At 39.3% G+C, this 20809-nt stretch overlaps 1 protein-coding gene across 5 annotated transcripts in view; it reads left to right on the top strand.

The window, feature by feature from the left end:
- DOCK4 (dedicator of cytokinesis 4) overlaps positions 1-20809 on the top strand; it is a 434026-nt gene that overhangs the window by 368659 nt on the left and 44558 nt on the right. For 3 of the 5 annotated variants that reach the window (XM_043589283.1, XM_043589285.1, XM_043589288.1), the window contains exons 31-36: positions 4361-4509; positions 6226-6311; positions 11418-11444; positions 11589-11684; positions 12541-12601; positions 16512-16605. In XM_043589283.1, the coding sequence (XP_043445218.1) occupies positions 4361-4509; positions 6226-6311; positions 11418-11444; positions 11589-11684; positions 12541-12601; positions 16512-16605 (513 nt within the window). The remainder of the gene's footprint in view (positions 1-4360; positions 4510-6225; positions 6312-11417; positions 11445-11588; positions 11685-12540; positions 12602-16511; positions 16606-20809) is intronic. The other 2 variants (XM_043589284.1, XM_043589286.1) reach the window with 1 other exon arrangement.

Raw genomic sequence — 20809 nt, 5'->3', positions numbered from 1 at the left:
GGTATCTCCCTGTGGTTTTGATAAAATACTTTTGAAGAGTAAAGACCAAGTAGTGAAAAGCGAATACCTTTTCTTAAATGTGTTCATTTTCAAGTGGAAGGACTAAAAATGTTCTGTCAAGACAAGGGGAAAGAGAAGGGGGAAGGCATAAATCCCCGCCCCCCCCAATTTTATACATTAGCACTATACTTACAAGAATAGTCTACAAAGAAAGAAGCTAGTCTTGACTACTGTGTCCCACCTTTGACATTCATCATGCTTCAAGGTTAAGTTGTTTCTTGCTATTTTTAGTTGAACTAACATTCTTACTAAATATAAAGTGGGCTCTTTTTTCCACATTTGCAAACACAGCGTCTTGTAACTGCTGTAGAAAAATCAATACTTCCCTAACAGGCTGTTCTGTGCCCATAAATATAAAACTCCAGCAGCCCAAGTAGCAGATGCCCTAAATACTTCAAAACAAGACCATGTGGCTGACAATTAGAGATGGGGAAAGTATACTAAATCTTCAGTTTAAAAAGAAATCATTTAAATAAAGTTTATTTTGCTGTTGTCATACATAGCTCAAAATTTTGCTTTGCTGATTGGGGAGGAATTAGGTTTACTATAGTGGAGAGCCTGTTCAGGTTTGCATAGGGTCTGTGTTCCCAGACTATGTTTTCAGCAAATAAGGCTACCTTCATGCATTCCTGTATAGTGATTTAAATGTAGGTGTGGCCTGTCTACTGTCAGTAGAAAATCAGGCTACAAAATAGACTGTATGGACTTAGTTGGATTGTGATTAGAAGAAGCCAACTATAAATGACATGTTTTAGGACCATCAGAGAAAGTTTAATTTAGGCTGAGTTTTAGATTAAGGAATTATTGTTTGCCTTTGTTAGGTGTGGTAAAGGCATTGTAATTCTGTGTGTGTGTGTGTGTGTGTGTGTGTGTAAATAATAATGTCCTACCTTAAAGATGCTTACTGATTTGCATACAAGTAGAATGATATATCTCAGACTTGCTTTAAAGTACCCTAGAGGGGGGAAAATAGTTGCGGTGATAGACGAAACAGGATTGGCAAAAATGTAGATAATTGTATGGAGTACCTGGGTGGCTCAGTCGGTTAAACGTCCGACTTCAGCTCAGGGCATGATCTCACAGTTCATGGTTCGAACCCTGCGTCAGGCTCTGTGCTGATAGCTCAGAGTCTAAAGCCTGCTTCAGATTCTGTGTCTCCCTCTCTCTCTCTGCCACTCCTCCACTTATGCTCTGTCTCTCACCATCTCTCAAATAAACATCGAAAACAAGTTTCTTTTACATGTAGGTAATTGTTGAAGCTAGATGATGTGTATGTGGGGATTTGCTTTACTATTCTTTATAATTTTATGTATATTTAAGTTTTTTTCATAGCAAACAATGTTTTATTGAAGTATAATTAACATATAGTCATGGTAGCTTCAGGTATACAGCATAGTGATTCAGCAATTCTGTACATTACTCAATGCTCCCCAGGATAAATGTGGTCATCATCTGTCACCAAACAATGCATAGTAAAAAATTTTTCAAAGAAGCAAATCAGGTTGTAAAATGTCTATAAATAGAAGACTTTTTTTTTTAAAGGAGATTCAAAAATACTCGGGCAAACAGTGATAAATAAAGTAAGTGCATGCTAATGCTGTTCTTGATTAGAGAGGGCCAAAGGATGCCAGGCCCAGGAAAGATTAAAAAGGAAGATGATAATGTTGCAGCTCTGAATCTCATTTCACCAAGCCAGGGAGGACTATTCGGGCTAGCAGGGAATTCAGTTTTATTTTGTCTTTCTTGCCACTTCTATTACCCCTCCTCCACACATACCCAAAGGCTGTGCAAAGATTTGGTGTCTTACACAGTCTCAAAACCGTGGGGAAGCCCTCCTGGTTATTGGTTACATGATGCATATATGGTCCCTTCAGTCCATGGCTCTGTGAGGGTATAGCATCCATGGTAGACCTGGAACCTCTGAGGCCATCCCCTAGGGGCAGAGTCATGGAATGGGTGTAAGGCCTGCTAATCTCAGGATGGGCTGGAAGTCTCCTTCCCTGTTTCTCTTTCTTCCCCTCTTTTGCCAGAATATCTTGAATAAGCATTGAGTAGGTTAGGCTTTTCCAAATGACAGTATGAGTTTTTGAGTTCAGGTTGCTTCTGCTTTCTGCCCTGATAAAAATAACTGAGGAAAGCAATCCCAAAAGCTGGCAGCTAGTTCCCTGCTTGAAATGTGTGTATTGGGAGGATGGGGGAGATACAGGGAGAAGAACTAGGGATTGACACTTCTCTATATTCTGCCACAGTGAGCTTGTTCAGTCTTGAAAGGACTCATTCTTTTGGAGGAAAGTGTACAAGGTTAGATTAATAAGGAAGTTTCTTCTGATGAATAAGAAGGAGGTGTTCTTGCTTGAATGAGGAGAACTAAGGAGTCCCTTGGGAAAGATAAAATGGTACCTGGATCACAAAGAAAGGTAGGAGAGCAAAAGGAATTATAAGCCAAGTTTATTCCTCACACATAATGGGTATGAATAAGTAATTAAGAGATGGTGAGAAACAAATTACTTTTAATGAAACCTGAAAGAGAAAGGAAAAGACTGTGTGGTTTCAGTGTTGGAAAGGATAGGGACTTTCAGATAGGCTGGGGGGTGTGGCTTGTGTCCTGCTAATGTCCCTAGCATGGAGGAAAAGGGACGGAGAGCCACATGGTGAAGATTGCTGAACTGTTTCTAGGCACCTTCCAATCGCAAAACACAGTGACTTTACAAACACCTGCTTGGGTTTGCCTGTCTTTGATCTCATCCATCATTCCCCCCCCCCCAATCTCCAAATGTTTCCTTTCATTTTCTTTTAAAAAAACCTCTAAAGCCAATATAAATTTAAAGTCCATATTTGCACCCCGGATTTATATATATCCAAGCTCTTCGGCCACACTCATGCCTTCTAGTACAGAAAACAAAATAGAGAAAATGATAATTAATGCAAAGGTATGTAACTCCAAAATGTGCAAGTAACTCTGAATGGTATGAATTTGTGTATATTTGACTCTTGCATAAAAAAAGACCAAAGGTAGAAAAGAATAAGGCGAAACTATCTTCTTGCATGAAGCCAGCTCCCTTCTGCTTGGCTTCCCAACCTGTTCTATGGGTTTTATTAAATGATTGCTTTCAGTGTCACATGCTTCAGATGCTAAAAGTTAGTGCTTATTATCAAAATGAAACTCTGAGATTTAACATAGATGATTAGTGTAATGAACTGAAGTCAACACTCATTTGCTAGATGAAATCATCTGTGTCCACCCCACCCTCTACCTTCCTTTCCTCGGAAATATCAGTACCATACCTTTGTGTACTTTGGTAATTATACCATTTTGAGTTCACTGTCGTTACACTGTAATCTTTTTAGAAAATTGTTACATTCTTTTTTTTTTTGAACTACCATTTACTTTTTTGTTTAGGCTGTGTGTTTATTATGTTTAAAAACATAAGAAAAATTATATGATGCATGGACCACTTTTTTCATATATAAAAAGTGCCTATTATTTTAACCACCCAGAGATAATAACCTTTGTGGTTAACATTAGGGGATAAATCTTCTTGACTACTTACCACTACATACACACACACACACACACACACACACACACACACACACACATATGTTTCGTCTTTTTAACAAAGGAAGTACCCATCCATACTGTATTTTACCTTGCTTTTTCTTTTTTAAAATTTTTTAACATTCATTTATTTTTGTGAGAGAGAGAGCGAGCGAGCAGGGAGGGGGCAGAGAGACAGAGAATCGGAAGCCGACTCCTGAGCCATCAGCACAGAGCCTGATGCAGGGCTTGAACTCACGAGCCCTGAGATCATGACCCAAGCTGAAGTCGGACACTTAACTGATTGAGCCACCTAGGCACCCTATGCCTTGCTTTTTCGGTTAATCGCATTGAGAAATGGCCTGTTATCCTTCCTAACCCTCATTTTTAGTGACTGCATAAAAAATTCAATGTGTGACTATATAATAGTATACATAACCAATTCCTGATGATTTAACTTTTGGTGTCATTTTAATTCATCATTTTTAATTTGTGGTGTAATTTTTAATGGTATCTTACAGCTTTTTTTAACTGTGAAAAAGTAAATCCCTAGTTTTTTAATATAAAATGATGGAGAAATATTAATCAACATATGGAAATTTACTGTTTATATATCTGCTTAGGGAAATATATTCTTGCCTGGAGAGACAACTCTAATTGCATGTACTCCTAGCAATCATTTTAAATAAATTGAATAATATAAATTTTCTGAAATCTTCTTAAGATTGATATACTGAAACTTGAATGTTTGATTCAATTTAGGAGAGCACAAGCTTCATTTTATCCCTGCCTTGATTGGCCCTTTCCTGGAAGTGACCTTGATACCACAGCCAGATCTCCGGAATGTCATGATTCCTATTTTTCATGACATGATGGACTGGGAGCAGAGACGGACCGGCAATTTTAAACAGGTAGGTGGACGCGCTTCTCAGAACAGTTGAAAGAGTCTCAGTTCTGCTTGAACTTCTCTGGGCTACCAGATTCCACTCTGAGCTGGGAAAATAAGTATCGAACAGGCTTTCAAGGGGCCTAGATTCCAACCTTGCCTGCCTTCTCCCGTTCATATGGCCTTGGTCACCTCTCCAGTTCGTGTTCCCCCAAGCCCCTGTGGAAGCCCTAAAATCCCTTTCAGCTGAAAAATTCTGCAACTTCCAAGTCTTTGTTAAAGAGCTGGCAGAGATTCTTTTTGTTCCCAGTTGGCCACAACACAGAGGAATTGGAAGGTTAACGATTCTTAAAATCATTGGCCTCTCAGTGGTTCACACATTGCATTTGGTGAATGGCTTAGTTTTGATCATTTGGTGCACAGAATGTTTTATTGCTTTTTGCTTGAAGCATTGAGAATTAATTTAAACAGGAAGGCAGTGGAAATTCTTGCAAAGGAGATTCTGAAGAGACGAGCCTATCATTTCTCGTTGACTAGGTTCTGCTAGGTCTGCTCCAGTTTTGGAAAGAATAGATGTTTTTATTACAAAATCAGATCACGTAAGACATCAGCTGATTTGCCATGCCAGGTTACTCAAGTTAGAGATGGTAGGCTTCCCTTCTGTCGGCGCTGTCCCGCACTAACTTGTACACGCTCACCTGTGTGAAGGATCTGGCGCCCCCTTCATGCTTCTCCCAGTGAAGCCTCTCTCAAATTTTAGAAATGATTGTCAAGGGTCTGAGCAAGCTGAAAGCATACGCAGCACCCTCCCACTGCCAGAAGCATGGCTTTCTCCTGTATCCATATCTACGTTTCTTTTCAAGAAAGCTAATCACTGAACAAAAGGCTATTTTAAAATTGTTCTCGTGGTGGGGGGGGCCCACTGTCCTTTCCTTTTGTCTTCATACCCTTATTAGAATTTGATTCAAAGGAATAACTGAGCTTAGTCCTTTGACAATGTCACATATCCCTCCCAATCTGTCATTGCTTACCTCTCTCTGGCCATGCAGGGGTGTTTCATTTTCTGTCTCTGCTGCCTCAGACAGATGAAGGGGCTATTTCTGCTTTTTCTGATACTCAAGGCCTAAAGGATTTACATTCTCGAAGATATAAATGTTTTGACTACAGTTTTTCAGGAAATATGTCCTTTCTCTCTCATGTAGCTTATTGCTGACTTAGAATATTTCTATGGATCTACCATCTGTACATGGATAAGGCAAGTTCTCATCTTGAGCAGAGAGATTTAGGGCAACCTCGAACTGTTTTGAGAAAGAAAAAAAAAACATGAAACACATCAAAGATTTAAATTAACGTCTGTGGGTATGTTACTCTGCTAATGTTCTTACACATATAGTGATTTTTTTTAAATAAATAAATAAGTAGGACTTGCCAGTTTTTATAGCTCTTAAAAAAATTCACATGTTTAAGCGGGGCTGCAAGCATTTGTGTTTGAGTCAACAAATAGATAGATGTCTTTGGTGGCAGCAAACGCTACCCTGCCGGGAGTTTGAAGTTGTGCTACTCTATCTAAATTAGCCCCTAGAATTCCAAGGGGACATCTGCTATTAACCGCAGCTTATGATAACATTGCTTTCACAAAATTTGCTGCCTTTTCCCTTGCAGACTTGAGTATGTTTCAGTTTGCCTAGAAATCCCACTTTGTGAAGGGAAAGAAAGGGAGTAATATTTGGGTATGTTTCAGGTGGAAGCTAAGCTAATTGACAAACTGGACAGCCTGATGTCAGAAGGCAAAGGTGATGAAACATACCGTGAGCTCTTCAACAGTATGTGAGTAATATGTTTATCTCATGTTGATTCCATCCAGAGGATTTTGTGTCCGTGCTTAGCGGCTGAGAGCTGCAAAGACAGCTTGGGTCTCGCAGGAATGCTTTGTCTTTGTGGAGTGTGAAATAAAGGATAATTGCCAAACTCTGGCAAATGGATCTTATTGTGTTGATGATTAGACACGTCTCCTTATTTTAATCTCTGATGAGGTCAGGTCACATGTGTTATGTAACAAATCTCACTCTTTTCAAGCCCCAGAATTAAAACCAGGCTGCAAGATAATGATTTTAAGTAGGGTTAACGGTGGGGGTGGTGGGAGGGGCGGGGCGTGGGAAATGGTGTGATTCTCGGGTTCCTGTGCAATGCTTTCCAAAGCAAGATATCCTTGGCTGATTTGTTGTTGGCGAAACTAACATAGTTGGCATGTTTTTCAATACTTGATTTAATTCATCGATACCCATTGCTCACCCACCATTATTAATTGCTTTCTGAATGTTTCTTATTAGAATATCACAGAAGCAAGTCATTTTTAGTAAATTCTCTAATTTGGATTTGAATGGAGGCTAAATACCACAAGAGTGCTATAAGGAGACTTTGAAGTTGTCCTTATGGACAGAAGGGCAGAATGTGACCAAGTGCAGGATGAATTGCTTATACCAAGGTTTCATCCACTGTGTGAGATGACCAGAGAGGATATGTGAGAGTGTTTTAGTATTTTAGGAGTTTAATTCTAACACTTGTTTTCTCTACATTTTCTGTGGATCTCAGTCATTTTCAGTCCTAGGATATTGATAAAGTGCTTCTATTTGAAGGAAGGACTACCTCATTGTGCTTGGAGAATGTTTGCACTTCTTTCAGAAGTGCAAAAATAATTCAGAGATACCTTTTCTATTACAAAATATACTCTTACTTGTATTTGTGCCTAAGTGTCACGTAAAACTATTAATGCTTTTGGGGCACCTAGGTGGTTCATTCGGTTAAGCGTCTTGATTTCAGCTCAGGTCTTGATCTCAGGTTTGTGAGGTCAAGCCCCACATTGGGTTCTGCACTAGGCATGAAGCCTACTTTAAAAAAAAAAAACTATTAATGCTTTAAAACTGATAGCCAAATGCCAAGTTGTATAATTCATCTTATGATTAATTTAGAAAAGTAGATATATTAGTATACAGGTTTACAAAGTATTATTAGTGACTGATAGATTTAAACTTGCCTGATTGAAAATCATCCCTGAAGCTTTTAAGAAAATTACATTCAAAGGAAAAGCCAAGAAGGGGTATACAGATTTCCTAGGATGGTGGTGGGTGATGATAAAATATATTCTTTCTGCTGATTCCTAAACAAAACCATTTTCTTCTGATACTGTAATTAAACTGGAACTTTTAGTAATAATTATTCACCAAGCCCTCATTCATTCTAGTGTACAAAGCATCTGTATTTCATGACAGCTGGAGTTTAGCAAGAATTCTGATTAAAACCTCATCCAGTGTAATAAATTGCCTTTGAAAACTGCTCTCATTTCGGTTACTAGTCCTTGGTTTGAACAAAGAACTAAAATGAGAAAGCAGTAAGTGAAATGAATCTCTTGAGATTTGTGATTAATTATGTATAATAAATTCACAAGATTAATAAATACATCATTTTATAGTGCCTCTTATCTACTTTAATAAAGGCCTATAGCATGCAATTTGGATTGCTTGTGTATAAATGTAGCTTTGAAATAGAAGATGTACCTTGACATTAGAATCAAACTAGTAATTAATATATTAAGCGTCTATAGTTAGGACTGTTTCAAGGTGCCTGATTCATTCAATGGAGATTATTTCTCTTTTATGATTTTTAGCACATTATTAGAAATGTTGCTATAAATATTTTTCTTTCATGCCTTTATATTCAGCATATTGGGATTAAATAAAATTTAAAAGTAATAATTAAATATCATTACCACCTGAGCTCAGAAAAGAAAGTGAAAATCTAGCTGTATTTCAGGAAACAATAAAATGCTTTTTTGGCAATAGAAATCACAAAGACTTAGTATAAGCACCTTGAGTCACTGCACACGTTATGAATTAGGAACATAATGATACAGGCTCTCATTTGCTCTCTGTAATTCATATCTGAAACTTCATAAAATTTGCTCGGAAGCTGAATGTAGCTCACTGCTTCCTTAAAATGTAATAGTTGCCCAGATAGCCTCCTTAGAAGGAGACTTGACCTTTGTGTAGCAGTTTCCTTCCCAAGAGCTCACTTTGCCTTTCATCAACCCTAACGTTATCTTCATTTACCCATACTATATTTTTTTGAAATAAGTAGGAGTCAGGATTTATTATTTTTGATAATGCTGAAATTGTAGGACATAGACACCAATAGTGATATATCCCGAATAGAGTATCAGAACTAAATTCTAATTCCCTTGGCTCCACTTGGTTCACCCATTGGGTTTCATTTATCGAGCACCTCCCTGTGCCGGGTACTCTGCTAGGGCTGGGGGCACTGCAGTGACTATGCTGTAGGAGTGCACAGTAGGGTTTCCAGAAGAGATACCATCACTCTCACTTCTTCCTCATATGTTGCTCTAAATAATTAAATAAGTCTCCAGATTCTTTGAGGGTCTTTATTTAGTGATTTAGTTTTAGTTTAATTTTAGTTTAGAGACAGAGCATTAGCTATGCAATACATATTTTAGGCATCTAACACTTTGGGTTAAGAAGAGTGTGGACAGGGGCGCCTGGGTGGCTCAGTTGGTTAAGCATCTGACTTTGGCTCAGGTCATGATCTCTCAGTTTGTGAGTTCAAGCCCCACATTGGGCTTTGTGCTGGAAGCTCGGAGTCTGGAGCCTGCTTTGGATTCTGTGTCTCTCTCTCTCTCTCTCTGCCCCTCCCCTGCTCACACTCTGTCTCTCTCTCTCAAAATTAAATAAACATTTAAAAAAATTTTTTAAAAGAAGAGCGTGGACAGACACAGATGTTTTATGTAGGCTTGATGGCCTCCATACCATTGCATTATGATAGAGAAGTAGATTTAGGGTCAAATCCTACCTCCCCTGTTGATGTTCTCTCATAGGGTAAGCGCCTATTGAGCATAATGTCATCCTACAGGACTGTGGTCTATTGTGCTCTCCAGTGTTATGAAGGCGCATTGCCTATCAATTAGCAATAAAAAAAAAACACCCTTCACTGTTATCAGAGGACTCCCCTGTATACTCAACATGGGCCCATGTGCATGATTATAGACCAAATAAAAATACCCAGTCTCACCCAAGTTATCTAGAAAGACTCGTCTCTTCTTGCTGATAGGTGCTCCTTCTCAGTTTGTATCAGGTAAACTGGGAGAACAAGCTTCTGGACAGAAAGAACAAGGCTGGCTGCAGATGAATTAGGTTCTAGGCTTGGTTCTAACCTCTGGGTCTGGAATTAGTCAAGGGAGTGGGATCTGCAGGGCTGTGCCTCTTCTTACAAGAGGGTTATGTAGCTCTGAGTTCTCACTGCATCAAGAGGCTGTGCAAATTAATGAAATTCATGCCCACAAAAGAAGTCTCTATGTATTTTTAGGATTATTACTTAACTTGAGTTGTTTTTCAGCCTGTAAAGTATATGCGGTGTGGGCTGTCACTTGGGGAAATTTCTACATCATCCTGCATTACTTTGGCATTCATTTGACTACTTGGTTCAATACCAGTTTGGCATTTAAGCTCAAAACAGGCAGGTGCTGTTCAGAGGTTATTTTGTTTTGTTTTTCTGGGGTTTTTTGTTTTGTTTTGTTTTGGTTTGGTTTGGTTTGGTTTGGTTTGGTTTGGTTTGATTTTTAAAGAAAACACATTTTAAACAAACTAGGGACCTTTCCTGGGGGATTAGTGAGGACAGGCTCCATCCCTTCATGTGCTACTTCTCTTCCTCCCTCCCCCAACTTAATCTAGGAAGCAGTTCAGAATAAACCAGAAAAACAAATGGTCAGGGCTGAACAGGCAACAGATGAGAAGACAAGACAGAAGGCTGGGCACTGGAATGGCAATAGCAAGAAGGGGGAAGGAAAATTGAGAGACAACATAGCATAGGAAGGAAGGAAGGGAAGGGAAGGGATGGAGGGAGGGAAGGGAGGAAGGAAGGAAGGAAGGAAGGAAGGAAGGAAGGAAGGAAGGAAGGAAGAAAAGAAGGAAGGGAAAGGAGAGGAGAGGAGAGGAAAGGAAAGGAAGGAAGGAAGGAAAGAAAAAGCAAGCAAGCAAGGCAGGCTTTGGCAGAATAGCTTTTTTCTTTAACATTTATTTTTCCTCTAAGCACAATATGTGATTGGGTTAGATTGCACTTGTGAGAAATGTTTTCTCTCTCAGTTATTCCTGAAACCAAGATGAAAGGGAAACAAGATTTTTTAGACAGAAATGATCATTAAATTCGGAGGGGAAGGGAATGATCCTCACGTTGCCATGCCTATGTTCTTACTTTTATCTTTTGGGGGAAGTTCAGTCATAAAGCCTTTGCCAAGTGTGTGCTTAATTTGCCAAGGGGCAGGAGTGAAAGTCAAACCTATCCTAATTATTGTGATTATTATTATTATTTTGTGTTTACATAGTGCCTGTGCTCCAAGGTGCTTAAGATTAGGGGAAATGTAGGAGGAGAGATGAGGTTTGGCACTTGTCATCGATCTGCTGTAACTACCACATAGACAATCCTCTGTGATTAATGACAAAATGAATGAAACTGTTGAGTGAGTGCACAGATAGTACAATATGTATTGAGTGGGCAAATGTGAAGGGAAGGGAAAAAACGCAAAACGTCATACCGTCTGTACAAGGATTTTCCTCTAGCAGTTGCATTGCAGTAAAATTGCCTGGATGAAGATGCATTCCACTGAGAGGTAGGAAAACATTCTTATGTGAATAAACCAAGATCTTATTTTAAAGGAAACTTAGAGGTACTCCTGTTTTCGCTTTTCATAGTGTTATTTGCTGTGGTAAGGCTCAAGCCTCTGTTAGTGTAAGAAAGAAGCTAGAGGGAAATGTCTTTGATCTGTGAGGTGCTTGTATATTTTGAAAATATGATTATATGCATGTGTTCGTATTTTATGACTTGGATAATCTGAAAATCAATTTGCTTTGTCAATGCTTCCTGGATTAGAATTCCACTATTTGGTCCCTATCCTAGGTAAGACATTGTTTGCAAATCGTGCTACTTGTGAGATGTTGCAGTGGTTGCTAAGGCATTTAAGGTACTGATGAAAGTAAAATGGTTGTCATGGTGACTGATAAAAATAAATGTTGAAAATGCCCTGGGTTCTTTCTTTTCCAGTCTACTAAAGAAAATTGAGCGGGAAACATGGAGGGAGAGTGGCGTTTCATTAATTGCCACTGTAACTCGTCTAATGGAAAGGTTGTTAGATTACAGGTAAGCAAAGTCCCATGTTTCCCAGATGCGCTATGCTCCAGGTAGAAAATCAAAGAGTTAGAATACAGTCAACTTTCCGCTTGAGTTAATCGCTCAAAGAGTTGATAATCAGACCACAGAACCTTGTGCAATAAGGTGATGGACTTCTAACTAGCTGGTTCTAAGTTTTTTATTTTTTTCCCCCTTTTTCCTCCCTTTTGTTTTGGCTGACAGTTCTTTCAAAGTCTTAGTGAATTGAGAAGGTTCTCAGAGTCTCATTAGTAAAGGAATCTTTTTTGGTGTTTAGACTCAGCTGTAGAACCAGGAGATCCATCGATTTTAGGCTGAAGACAGTATAACAGAGAATTGTACAGTCCTGCTTTCTTATGAAAGTCGGGCGGTGTGTGAAATGCACACTGTTATCTTTCATAGATGTAATCTTTTGATTTTTAAATTATCTAAACTGTTAAAGCATGGTGTTTTTCTTTTACAAAGGGGAACCCTCATTCTCATTGTTGATGGCCAGGCATCCAGCTGTTTCTCAACCCACTGGAGGGAGGTGTATAAGAACACATCTTCACTCCTTTTTCTCCTAGGGCACCCTGTCTATTGAGAGGGAGCATAGTCCTTCTGCAAAGTGAAATTCTCAGCAGAAACTGGTGCTCAGAAGTGTCTGAGCTTCCAACCTCGCCTAAGATCATACAGCCTGGGGCATTCTCCTGGTCCCCAGAGCCTCTGTCTCAAGGGCAACTCAATGGCAACTTGCAAATTGCCTCCGGTCTCTGACAGTACTTTTCCCAACCCCTTTAAAAGAAGAAACCGTGTTTTCCCCTAGGAAGGAAGTTCCGAGTTCTGACTTATTGCTTTTTGTTTTTAGGGACTGCATGAAAATGGGAGAGGTAGATGGCAAAAAGATTGGCTGCACAGTTAGCCTTCTGGTTAGTAAACTATTCCCCCTTTTCCCCTTATATCCTAATGTTTGTTTTTTCATCGAAATGTTGTTTTGTTTGTTCTTAGTTTGCAGTGTGCTTTTATCTGGATGTTTCTTAGAAGAGTTTAGAAAGTGTTTTCAAAAGAAGCACAGCAAGCTTCAGGTTCAATTTAGTCCCAGAAAATTCTCAGCTGCGAACATCGCAGAATGCTCCCACCACATCCCCTACAGCACTGTGAGATCAGAGTGATACCCTGTGTTGTCCTGTGGCCCTACTTTACCATCCAGAAGTTTCTGGTTGCTTTCCTAGAAAAAGGCACAGTATCCCCAGATAAAGGTATCTTTACTTCCGTGTAAATGGTTTCTTCCTGGCCTCCTCCTTATATTCATTTCACATTTTAATGAATATTAGTCATTTCTTCTGTGACCAAACACAGTTTGTGTTTAACGCACTAATTTTCACTCTCTAGCTTGTTTGCAAATTAAGTTTCTAATACCACTGTTGTTAAGGTTTGAATTATAAGTAGGATGACAGGATAATTTGTCACCCAAACAGGACATTTTTAAGAGTAAAACAAATATTATGTAATAAGGGAAACAGGCTAAACCAGAATTGGCCTGGAATACTAAATTGTATTAAAATATCCTCACCACTAACTATTAAATAGGGTGGTATTCTCACCACAGAGCTAAAGAATATCCAGACAGAGACATTCTTTTTTATATATTTTGATATAGGGTATAGTGAGGCTTTTGATAGTTTCCCTTCATCACATTTGAAATACAGGAATATGTGACTGCCTCCAGTTCTAAATTTGTGAGTTCCATGGCTTCTTTTTCTTATGTTGCAGAACAGACAAAACCTCACCAGCTAGTCTAAGTCCTTGTACAGACATTCCTGTCCCGACTCTGATTGCTTGAATCACTCATGTGCCAGGCTGTTCTCTCTTTGCCAGCACCTTGGAAATGTTTTTGCCTCCACTCTCGCTCTGTCTTGTTCTAGCTCACTGGCTTTAGTCTTTCCATTCTGTTTTGTTCATTCCCCCTAAAGTCTATCTTCAACACTCAGGACTTGTGCTGTCTTAGGACTGCCTTGTTACTGGTTCCCCTCCTCTGTTTTCTCCCTGCACTGGCCTTCGCCTCTGCACATCTGCCTGCATCCTTCTTTACATTACCCACTGCTCGTTCCTCACTTTGAATTCGTGTATTGCATCTCCACCTCCAGTATCAGTCGCTAAAAATAGTGAGACTCAAGAGTCCTCTCTCAGGCCACATCTTGTTGTGCACCTTCTTCCACAGCTTTCTTTTGTCCTCAGACTCAACAGTGACCTCCGGCCATTAGGCCAGACTCTTGAGGTCAGCCCACTTACCGCTCCTCTGAGCTCTCATTTCTAACCTTCGGCATAGTCATCCCTACTTTCAAGTCTCCTCTGTGTGTTACCCCAGTGTCTTGCCTGCTATTGCCAGCCGTTGCCACGTTTGAGATCCTCAGCCTGAACTGCTTCTGTGTTCCTCTCTGTGCATCAGTGTTTGGGAAGAAGAGCCAAGTGCTCTATAAGATTTCAGTCTTCTTAGCTCGTCTCTTTAACCCCAGCTTTTCGGCAATACTGGTCACAAAGTCTCATAAATAACCTCAAAGGACAACTTTTACCTTTTTCCAGAAGAATCTCCTTCCCTTGTGTCCATCTTCTTCCACAGTGTCTTCTGTGTGGAGGTAAACAGGTACACGCACAGACTCTAGGTTCATGTCCTCAACTGGCAGAATGGAAGAGATTGTTTCCCTGGATGAAGGAATGAATGCTCTGCCCAAAATGTGTGTAGCCCCCAGTGGGAATGAGCCAGAGATTTAATAAAATCAGGGGCCCCAGCAGGATTTACCTGACACAGAGAATGTAGCCTGCTGGCTTTGCACTGACTAAGAACAGCCTCTATAGAAAATGTTAACATTTTGAAAGCAGTTCTAATTTCAAACTAGCACAAGAATGCTTATTATCAGAGTACCAAATGCGTAACTTTGAAGCTAATCTTTTTAGCTTCTAGTCCATATGGAAAGTGCTTGATGCTTTGTAGCGGTAATATAGTTCTCTTCAGCTACTCACTTCGTCTTAGAGATTTTTCTCAACTCTTTGGAAAGATTATTTCCAGACTGTCTTCCAGAGAACTCTGGCTTCCTTCACAAGATTGAAGTTAAAAGTGTAGTGTTAAATTGGTAAAAATGCGTAATCTTTGACATGACTAATACTAGGAAATGTAATTATTATTTTGTTCTTTGTGTCACAAGTTTTGCCAGACATATATGAAAAATTCTCATCTACTGACTGGAGAAATTTCTTCTTCTTTTTCTGCTTTTTCTTCTTCTTCTTCTTCTTCTTCTTCTTCTTCTTCCTCTTCCTCTTCCTCTTCCTCTTCCTCTTCCTCCTCCTCCTCCTCTTCTTCTTCTTCTTCTTGTTCTTCTTCTTCCTCTCCCTCCCCCTCCCTCTCTTCCTCCTCTTCTTCTTTAAGGAGAATGATTCATTTATAGAGCGATCACTTATTTTGTTCTCAAAGAAAGCTTCTTCTTACCAGAAAGCTATTAGGGCAAATCATCCCTTAATAATTTAAAAAACCCGCTGTGAAGTTGTTAGACTTGTGTTGATGGTACACCAATTCCTGCTAATTAAAATGGTTTGGGTTATAAGACGAGAGATGTGAATCGCATTATTTACTTAGTTTTTTAAAGAATGCCAAGATCTATAGGAGACAAGAGGAAAAGGAGGAGGATAATGGTATAAATTGGAAGGAAAAAATTTTATGATACATTCAACTAAATGTCAGTGCCTCAAGGTTGTAGGAGTTCTCCTATTGAAGAATAGACACCTATTAGGTAGTGGACAGAAAGTACATTTGACAGAAGGTCCTCGGGCTTTAAGCCAAGTACAATTTAAGCAGCCACATTGGCTAGCTTGGTTCATCGCCAGAACCCTGTCTCGCTAATCAGTTTCAAAGATTTTCAGAATTCCTGGCCTTTCCCCCTTAAAGAAAACCCATCACTCCTTCAGGTCAACAGATTTATCCCTTTATCACTGTTCATTTTTCTTCTTGCCCATACAAGCTAAGATCAGTCAACAATAGTGATAGTGGTTCAGAAGACTCGAACAGGGATTTTGTAATGTACAGTGATCTGCTAACAAAAAGTGCCCCATTTAGTCTTACAGCATGCTGCTTGTGCTGGAATCTAATGCTATGTACATTTGTTTCCAAGTTTACTAAGTTCAGGGAGGGCTAGTGTACTTTGTACAGTGCACCGAAGGAAGACATGTGGATGTTTATAGCTTATACCTTTCAAAAGCCAACATAATGTGTCCGGGTATACTGAAACTGTAACACAAGTAGGAAACGCAGACTAATACCTTAAAAATAAAGAGCATTTTCATTGACCCTCTTTTACATAATTCCTCAGGAGAAGAAAAATGCTTTTACATCATTTTTATTCATCCTTACCAAAGATGTTAGAAAACATTTTTTTTTCTGTAGAGTAAAATATGTTTGAAATCTGAAATTAGCTATCCTTTGAATATCGATGGTCAAATTTAATAAGCAGATTAATTTGTTATATATTTTAAATATTTTTTTAGTTGAATAGGCAGTAGAACCATCAAAAACAATATAGAGGGTACAAAAGAAATGTGAATCAATGGTAGTAACACCCCCCCAAGACTTACCAGCTTACCCAGTAATTGCTAGGTAATGTTTACCACAGAGAGTGTTGCATTAAAACTATAACACTGGGCCTCCTTACTTAATTTTTAACAAGACATTTATATGGAAAAATGCGTCCACTGTCTTGGTTTAAGACACAGACCTTCTACAGAGTGAAAGGCAGCTGTTTGCAGGCCTGACTGTTGAAGAACTATCCACACTTGTTTTCTTTTGTACAGAACTTCTATAAGACTGAACTGAACAAGGAAGAGATGTATATACGCTACATCCACAAACTCTATGATCTGCATCTCAAAGCCCAAAACTTCACAGGTAATTCTGTCTTTTGGCTCAGGCTGGGGGAAGTGGGCTGGACACTGGTGTGTTATACATGGAAACTCCTTTGCTTTTTAGAATCCAAGCTGAGGACTCAAGCATTTTCACTTTAAAAGGGACCTTTTTAATTGGATCTGTATTTCTAAGCACTCCATTTTAATTTGTTTATTGGCTTTTTTTACTATATCTTTTGGTATCGTTTTTTAGAGATTGCTTTTGGGGTTACCAAATACATACCTAACTTGTCAGAGTCTACTTAGAGTTGGTATTTTAGCCATTTCAAATTAAATAACGTTATGTTGTGGTTGTCCTATGTAGTATCATGTGTGCATCTGTGGAAAACCCTATTGGATAATGCCTTAATTTTTACTTTGAACGGTCATAGTTCTTTTTAAAAATTTAAGAACATTAAATAGTCTATCATATTTGCTTATATATTTACTGTTTTTGTTGTTCTTTCTTCATTCATGGAGGTTCTCACTTTCCCCCGTTACCATTTTCATTCATCCTAAAGAACTTGTCTTCATATTTCTTTTTAAGTACATCGAGTGGTGAAGAATTCTCTTCATTTTCCTTCATCTGGAATGTCTTTATTTTACCTTTATCCCTGAAGGATATGTTTGCTGGATATTAAATTCTAGGTGGACGGTTGTTTTGTTTCAGGACTTTAAAAATGTTGCTCTACTGTCTTCTGGCCTTCATGGTTTTCAGTGAGAGGTCTGCAGTCATTTGTATTCTTTCCCTGTAAATAATGTATAATATTCTCTGGTTGCTTTCAGGACATTATCATTGGTTTCCACTAATTTCTTTAAGATGTATATGGGCATGGCTTTCTTTATCCTGTTTGGGTCCACTGAGTTTCTTGAATTTGTAAACTTATTTCATCCTCCAAATTTGGGAAGTTTTCAGGCATTATTTCCTCAAATATATTTTCTGCACCACTCTTTCTCTTTTGGGACCCCAGTGACATAAATGTTAGGGCTTTGGGCATTGTTCCATAAGCTCTTGGGGCTCTGCTCATGTGTTTTTCAATTTGTCTTCTTTCTTGTTTAAATTAGATAATTTCTGTTGATCCATTTCCAAGTCCATTGACTCTTTTCTGCCATTTCTATTCAGCTACTGAGCCTTCCAGTAAAAGTTTAATTTTTGTTTAATTTTTGCTTTTTTGTGGGTTTTTTGTTTGTTTGTTTTATTTTGTTTTGTAGCTTCAGTTTCGTTGTAGAGAACTTGTATCTTTCTCTTCAAGAGTGTTCAGTTTTACTTTAAGGAGCATGGTTACAATAGCTGCTTCATAGTATTTATCTGTAAATCCAACATCTGAATCTTGGGGTTGGCATGTGTTAATTAATTGCCTTTTCCCTTTGAGATGTGTTTAGTTATCCTGTTTCTTTGAATGCCAAGTAATTTTGGGTTCTATCGCAAACATTTTGTTTGTTTTTTTTTTTTTTTAATTTTTTTTTTACAACGTTTATTCATTTTTGGGACAGAGAGATACAGAGCATGAACGGGCGAGGGGCAGAGAGAGAGGGAGACACAGATTCGGAAACAGGCTCCAGGCTCTGAGCCATCAGCCCAGAGCCTGACGCGGGGCTCGAACTCACGGACCGCAAGATCGTGACCTGGCTGAAGTCGGACGCTCAACCGACTGCGCCACCCAGGCGCCCCTATCGCAAACATTTTGAATATTATGATACTCTGGTTCGTTAAAATCTTCTGGAGAAGATCGACTTTTTTTATTTCAGCAGACAATCGGTCCAGTTAGATTTGAACCTCAAGTCCTGAACTACCTTCCGAAGGTTGTGATTCTGATGTCGGTATAGTTTCTAATGCCTCTACAGTACTATTCTCACCCACATGTGTGTCACCCAGGAAGATCCTGGGAACTGACCAGAGGTCTGTCAGAATCTTGATTATGTTGATTCTGATCTGTTGAATGTACGTGCTTCTTGGGGCACTGTACAACAAATATAAAAATGCCTTTCTCTACATGCCTCCTCTCTGTGATGGTCCTCACATTTCCTACCTCACAGAGATTCCTTTTCCTGGCACTTTTGCTTGCTCGGAACCAATTAGTCAAAGCCAAGCCTTGACCCTCTACACACTGTAATGCACTTCAGACAGTCTGTCTTCCTGGGGACCAGGCAGTGAATGTAAAAAAAATAACCCATCAAAGCCACTGCTGCCACTGTGTTTGTCCTCACTGTCCCCACTGCAAGTGTGCACTGTGTTCCTGGGATTCAGAGGAGGGTAGAAGGCTCAAAAGTACTCCATCTCACAGGAAGATCCTTTCCTCAATCCTCTGACCAGAAGACCTTGCTTGGAGTTTTTTCTGCCCATTTCCATTTGTAGTTCCAGGAGACAGGACAAGCTAAGCCAGGAGATTAAGAAAGGCAAACAAAAACAAAAACAAAACACAAAAACAAAACAAACAAAACCCACACTATTTTACTATCATTCTTTGAATATTGATTTTCTTACTTTGCCCACCCCCTTTTATTTACTTGTCAGAATCCTCCAAGACTTGCCTTATATATTGAGCCTAGGTTTTTAGTTACAATGAGGGAAAAGTACAACACAAGGTGCCTACTACATCACAACCAGAATAAGAACCCTTTAACTGGATTTACAAACTTAAATTTTAGTCCTTTGCCACACTGTTCTTCCCAGGAACTCCTGATTTGTGGCCCCTCCTTCAGCTTTAAAATAATACAATCCCGAGGTGCCTGGGTGGCTCAGTCAGTTGAGCATCCGTCTCTTGGTTTCACCTCCAGGTCGTGATCTCATGATTCATGAGTTCGAGCCCCGTGTCGAGCTCCATGCTGACTGTGCAGAGCCTGCTTTGGATTTTCTCTCCCCCTCTGTTTGCCCCTCCCCCACTCACTCATGCATGCGCATGCTTTCTCTCAAAATAATAAACTTAAAAAAAAGCAAAAGAAAGCAATCCTTTCTGTAATGGTGAGTGTGTTGCCAGCATTTAAATAACGCCTCCAGCTACAGTTTCACTCTATCAATTAATAGAAGGTCTGTGTTTACTCAGTTTACTCAGTGTGGAGACTTTGATGTTATCTTTGGTATCTCTCAGCCTCCCTCGAGTAACCATTCACCCATTCACGATGTTCTATTGATTTCCCTTCCTAACAGTCTCTCAAAACCATTTCCTCTTCATTGTTCACCCTCACCCCACTGCCTGAGTTAGGGCTTCATCGGCTCACACCCGGACTGTTTCTTAATTATCACCAGAGTTATTCTCTAGAGCAGGGGGGTGGGGGCAGAAAACTACTGCAGACCAACCACCTGATTTTCTAAAGAAAGTTCTATTAGAACTCAGCCATACTCAGTTACTTGGATATTGTCTGTGGCTGCTTATGTGCTACAAAAGGCAGAACTGAGTAGTTGCAACAAAGACCACGTGGCCTGCAAGCTAGATTATAAATTATTCGCTGTCTGGCCCTTTAACAATTTCACCAACCCTTTCTCTAGATGTAACTGTTTTCAATTGATGTCTTCTACAAAAAACAAGTTTAAGCTCTTTATTCAAGGTCCATCGTAATAAAACCAACACCTGTCTATTCAGCCTCATTTTCCCACTTGTACATTCCTTGTCTTCATCCTTAAGGACATGTTCCTTTACCATCTTTTCCTGGAATTTTTTTCCTTTTCTTTTCCTCAGCCCCTCCATGCTCCACCACCCCTCTCCCATGGGCTGAGTTGATGATTCCAAGTCTTTTCCCAGTACGTTTTTTTTCAGATATCCATTAAAGCACTTATCACATTATTTTTATTAATAGTTATATAAGGTGTGTGTGTGTGTGTGTGTGTGTGTATGTGTGTGTGTGTGTGTACCTAGATAGGCAGGTCAGTAAGTAGGTAGAGATATCCAGTTGAAAGGTGAATTCCTTGAGGACAGAGATGATGTTTTCTTCTTCTTAGTCTTCTCAGTTTAGTGTGCAGCACTGTGAGAGTTAAAAAAATGCATCACCGATAAATTTACTCAGTTAAATTTAACACCTGCAGAGATTTTTCTTCTTCAGTATCAGTAATTCCTGAGTCACTGAGGAAGCCCCAGTCTTTCTTCACACAGATGTGCTGATGGTTTTGATTAAATAGACTAAGATTTTGCAGGTATGCTGTCAGAGAGTTTCAGTGACCATTTTTAGAGTAGTTAGTAGCCATATTTTGAGAGAAATGGTAAAGCTAGTTT

This window comes from Prionailurus bengalensis, chromosome A2, assembly GCF_016509475.1.
Source record: "Prionailurus bengalensis isolate Pbe53 chromosome A2, Fcat_Pben_1.1_paternal_pri, whole genome shotgun sequence".
In the NCBI taxonomy this organism is placed as follows: Eukaryota; Metazoa; Chordata; class Mammalia; order Carnivora; family Felidae; genus Prionailurus; species Prionailurus bengalensis.
This window is presented reverse-complemented; position numbering and strand designations above follow the sequence as displayed.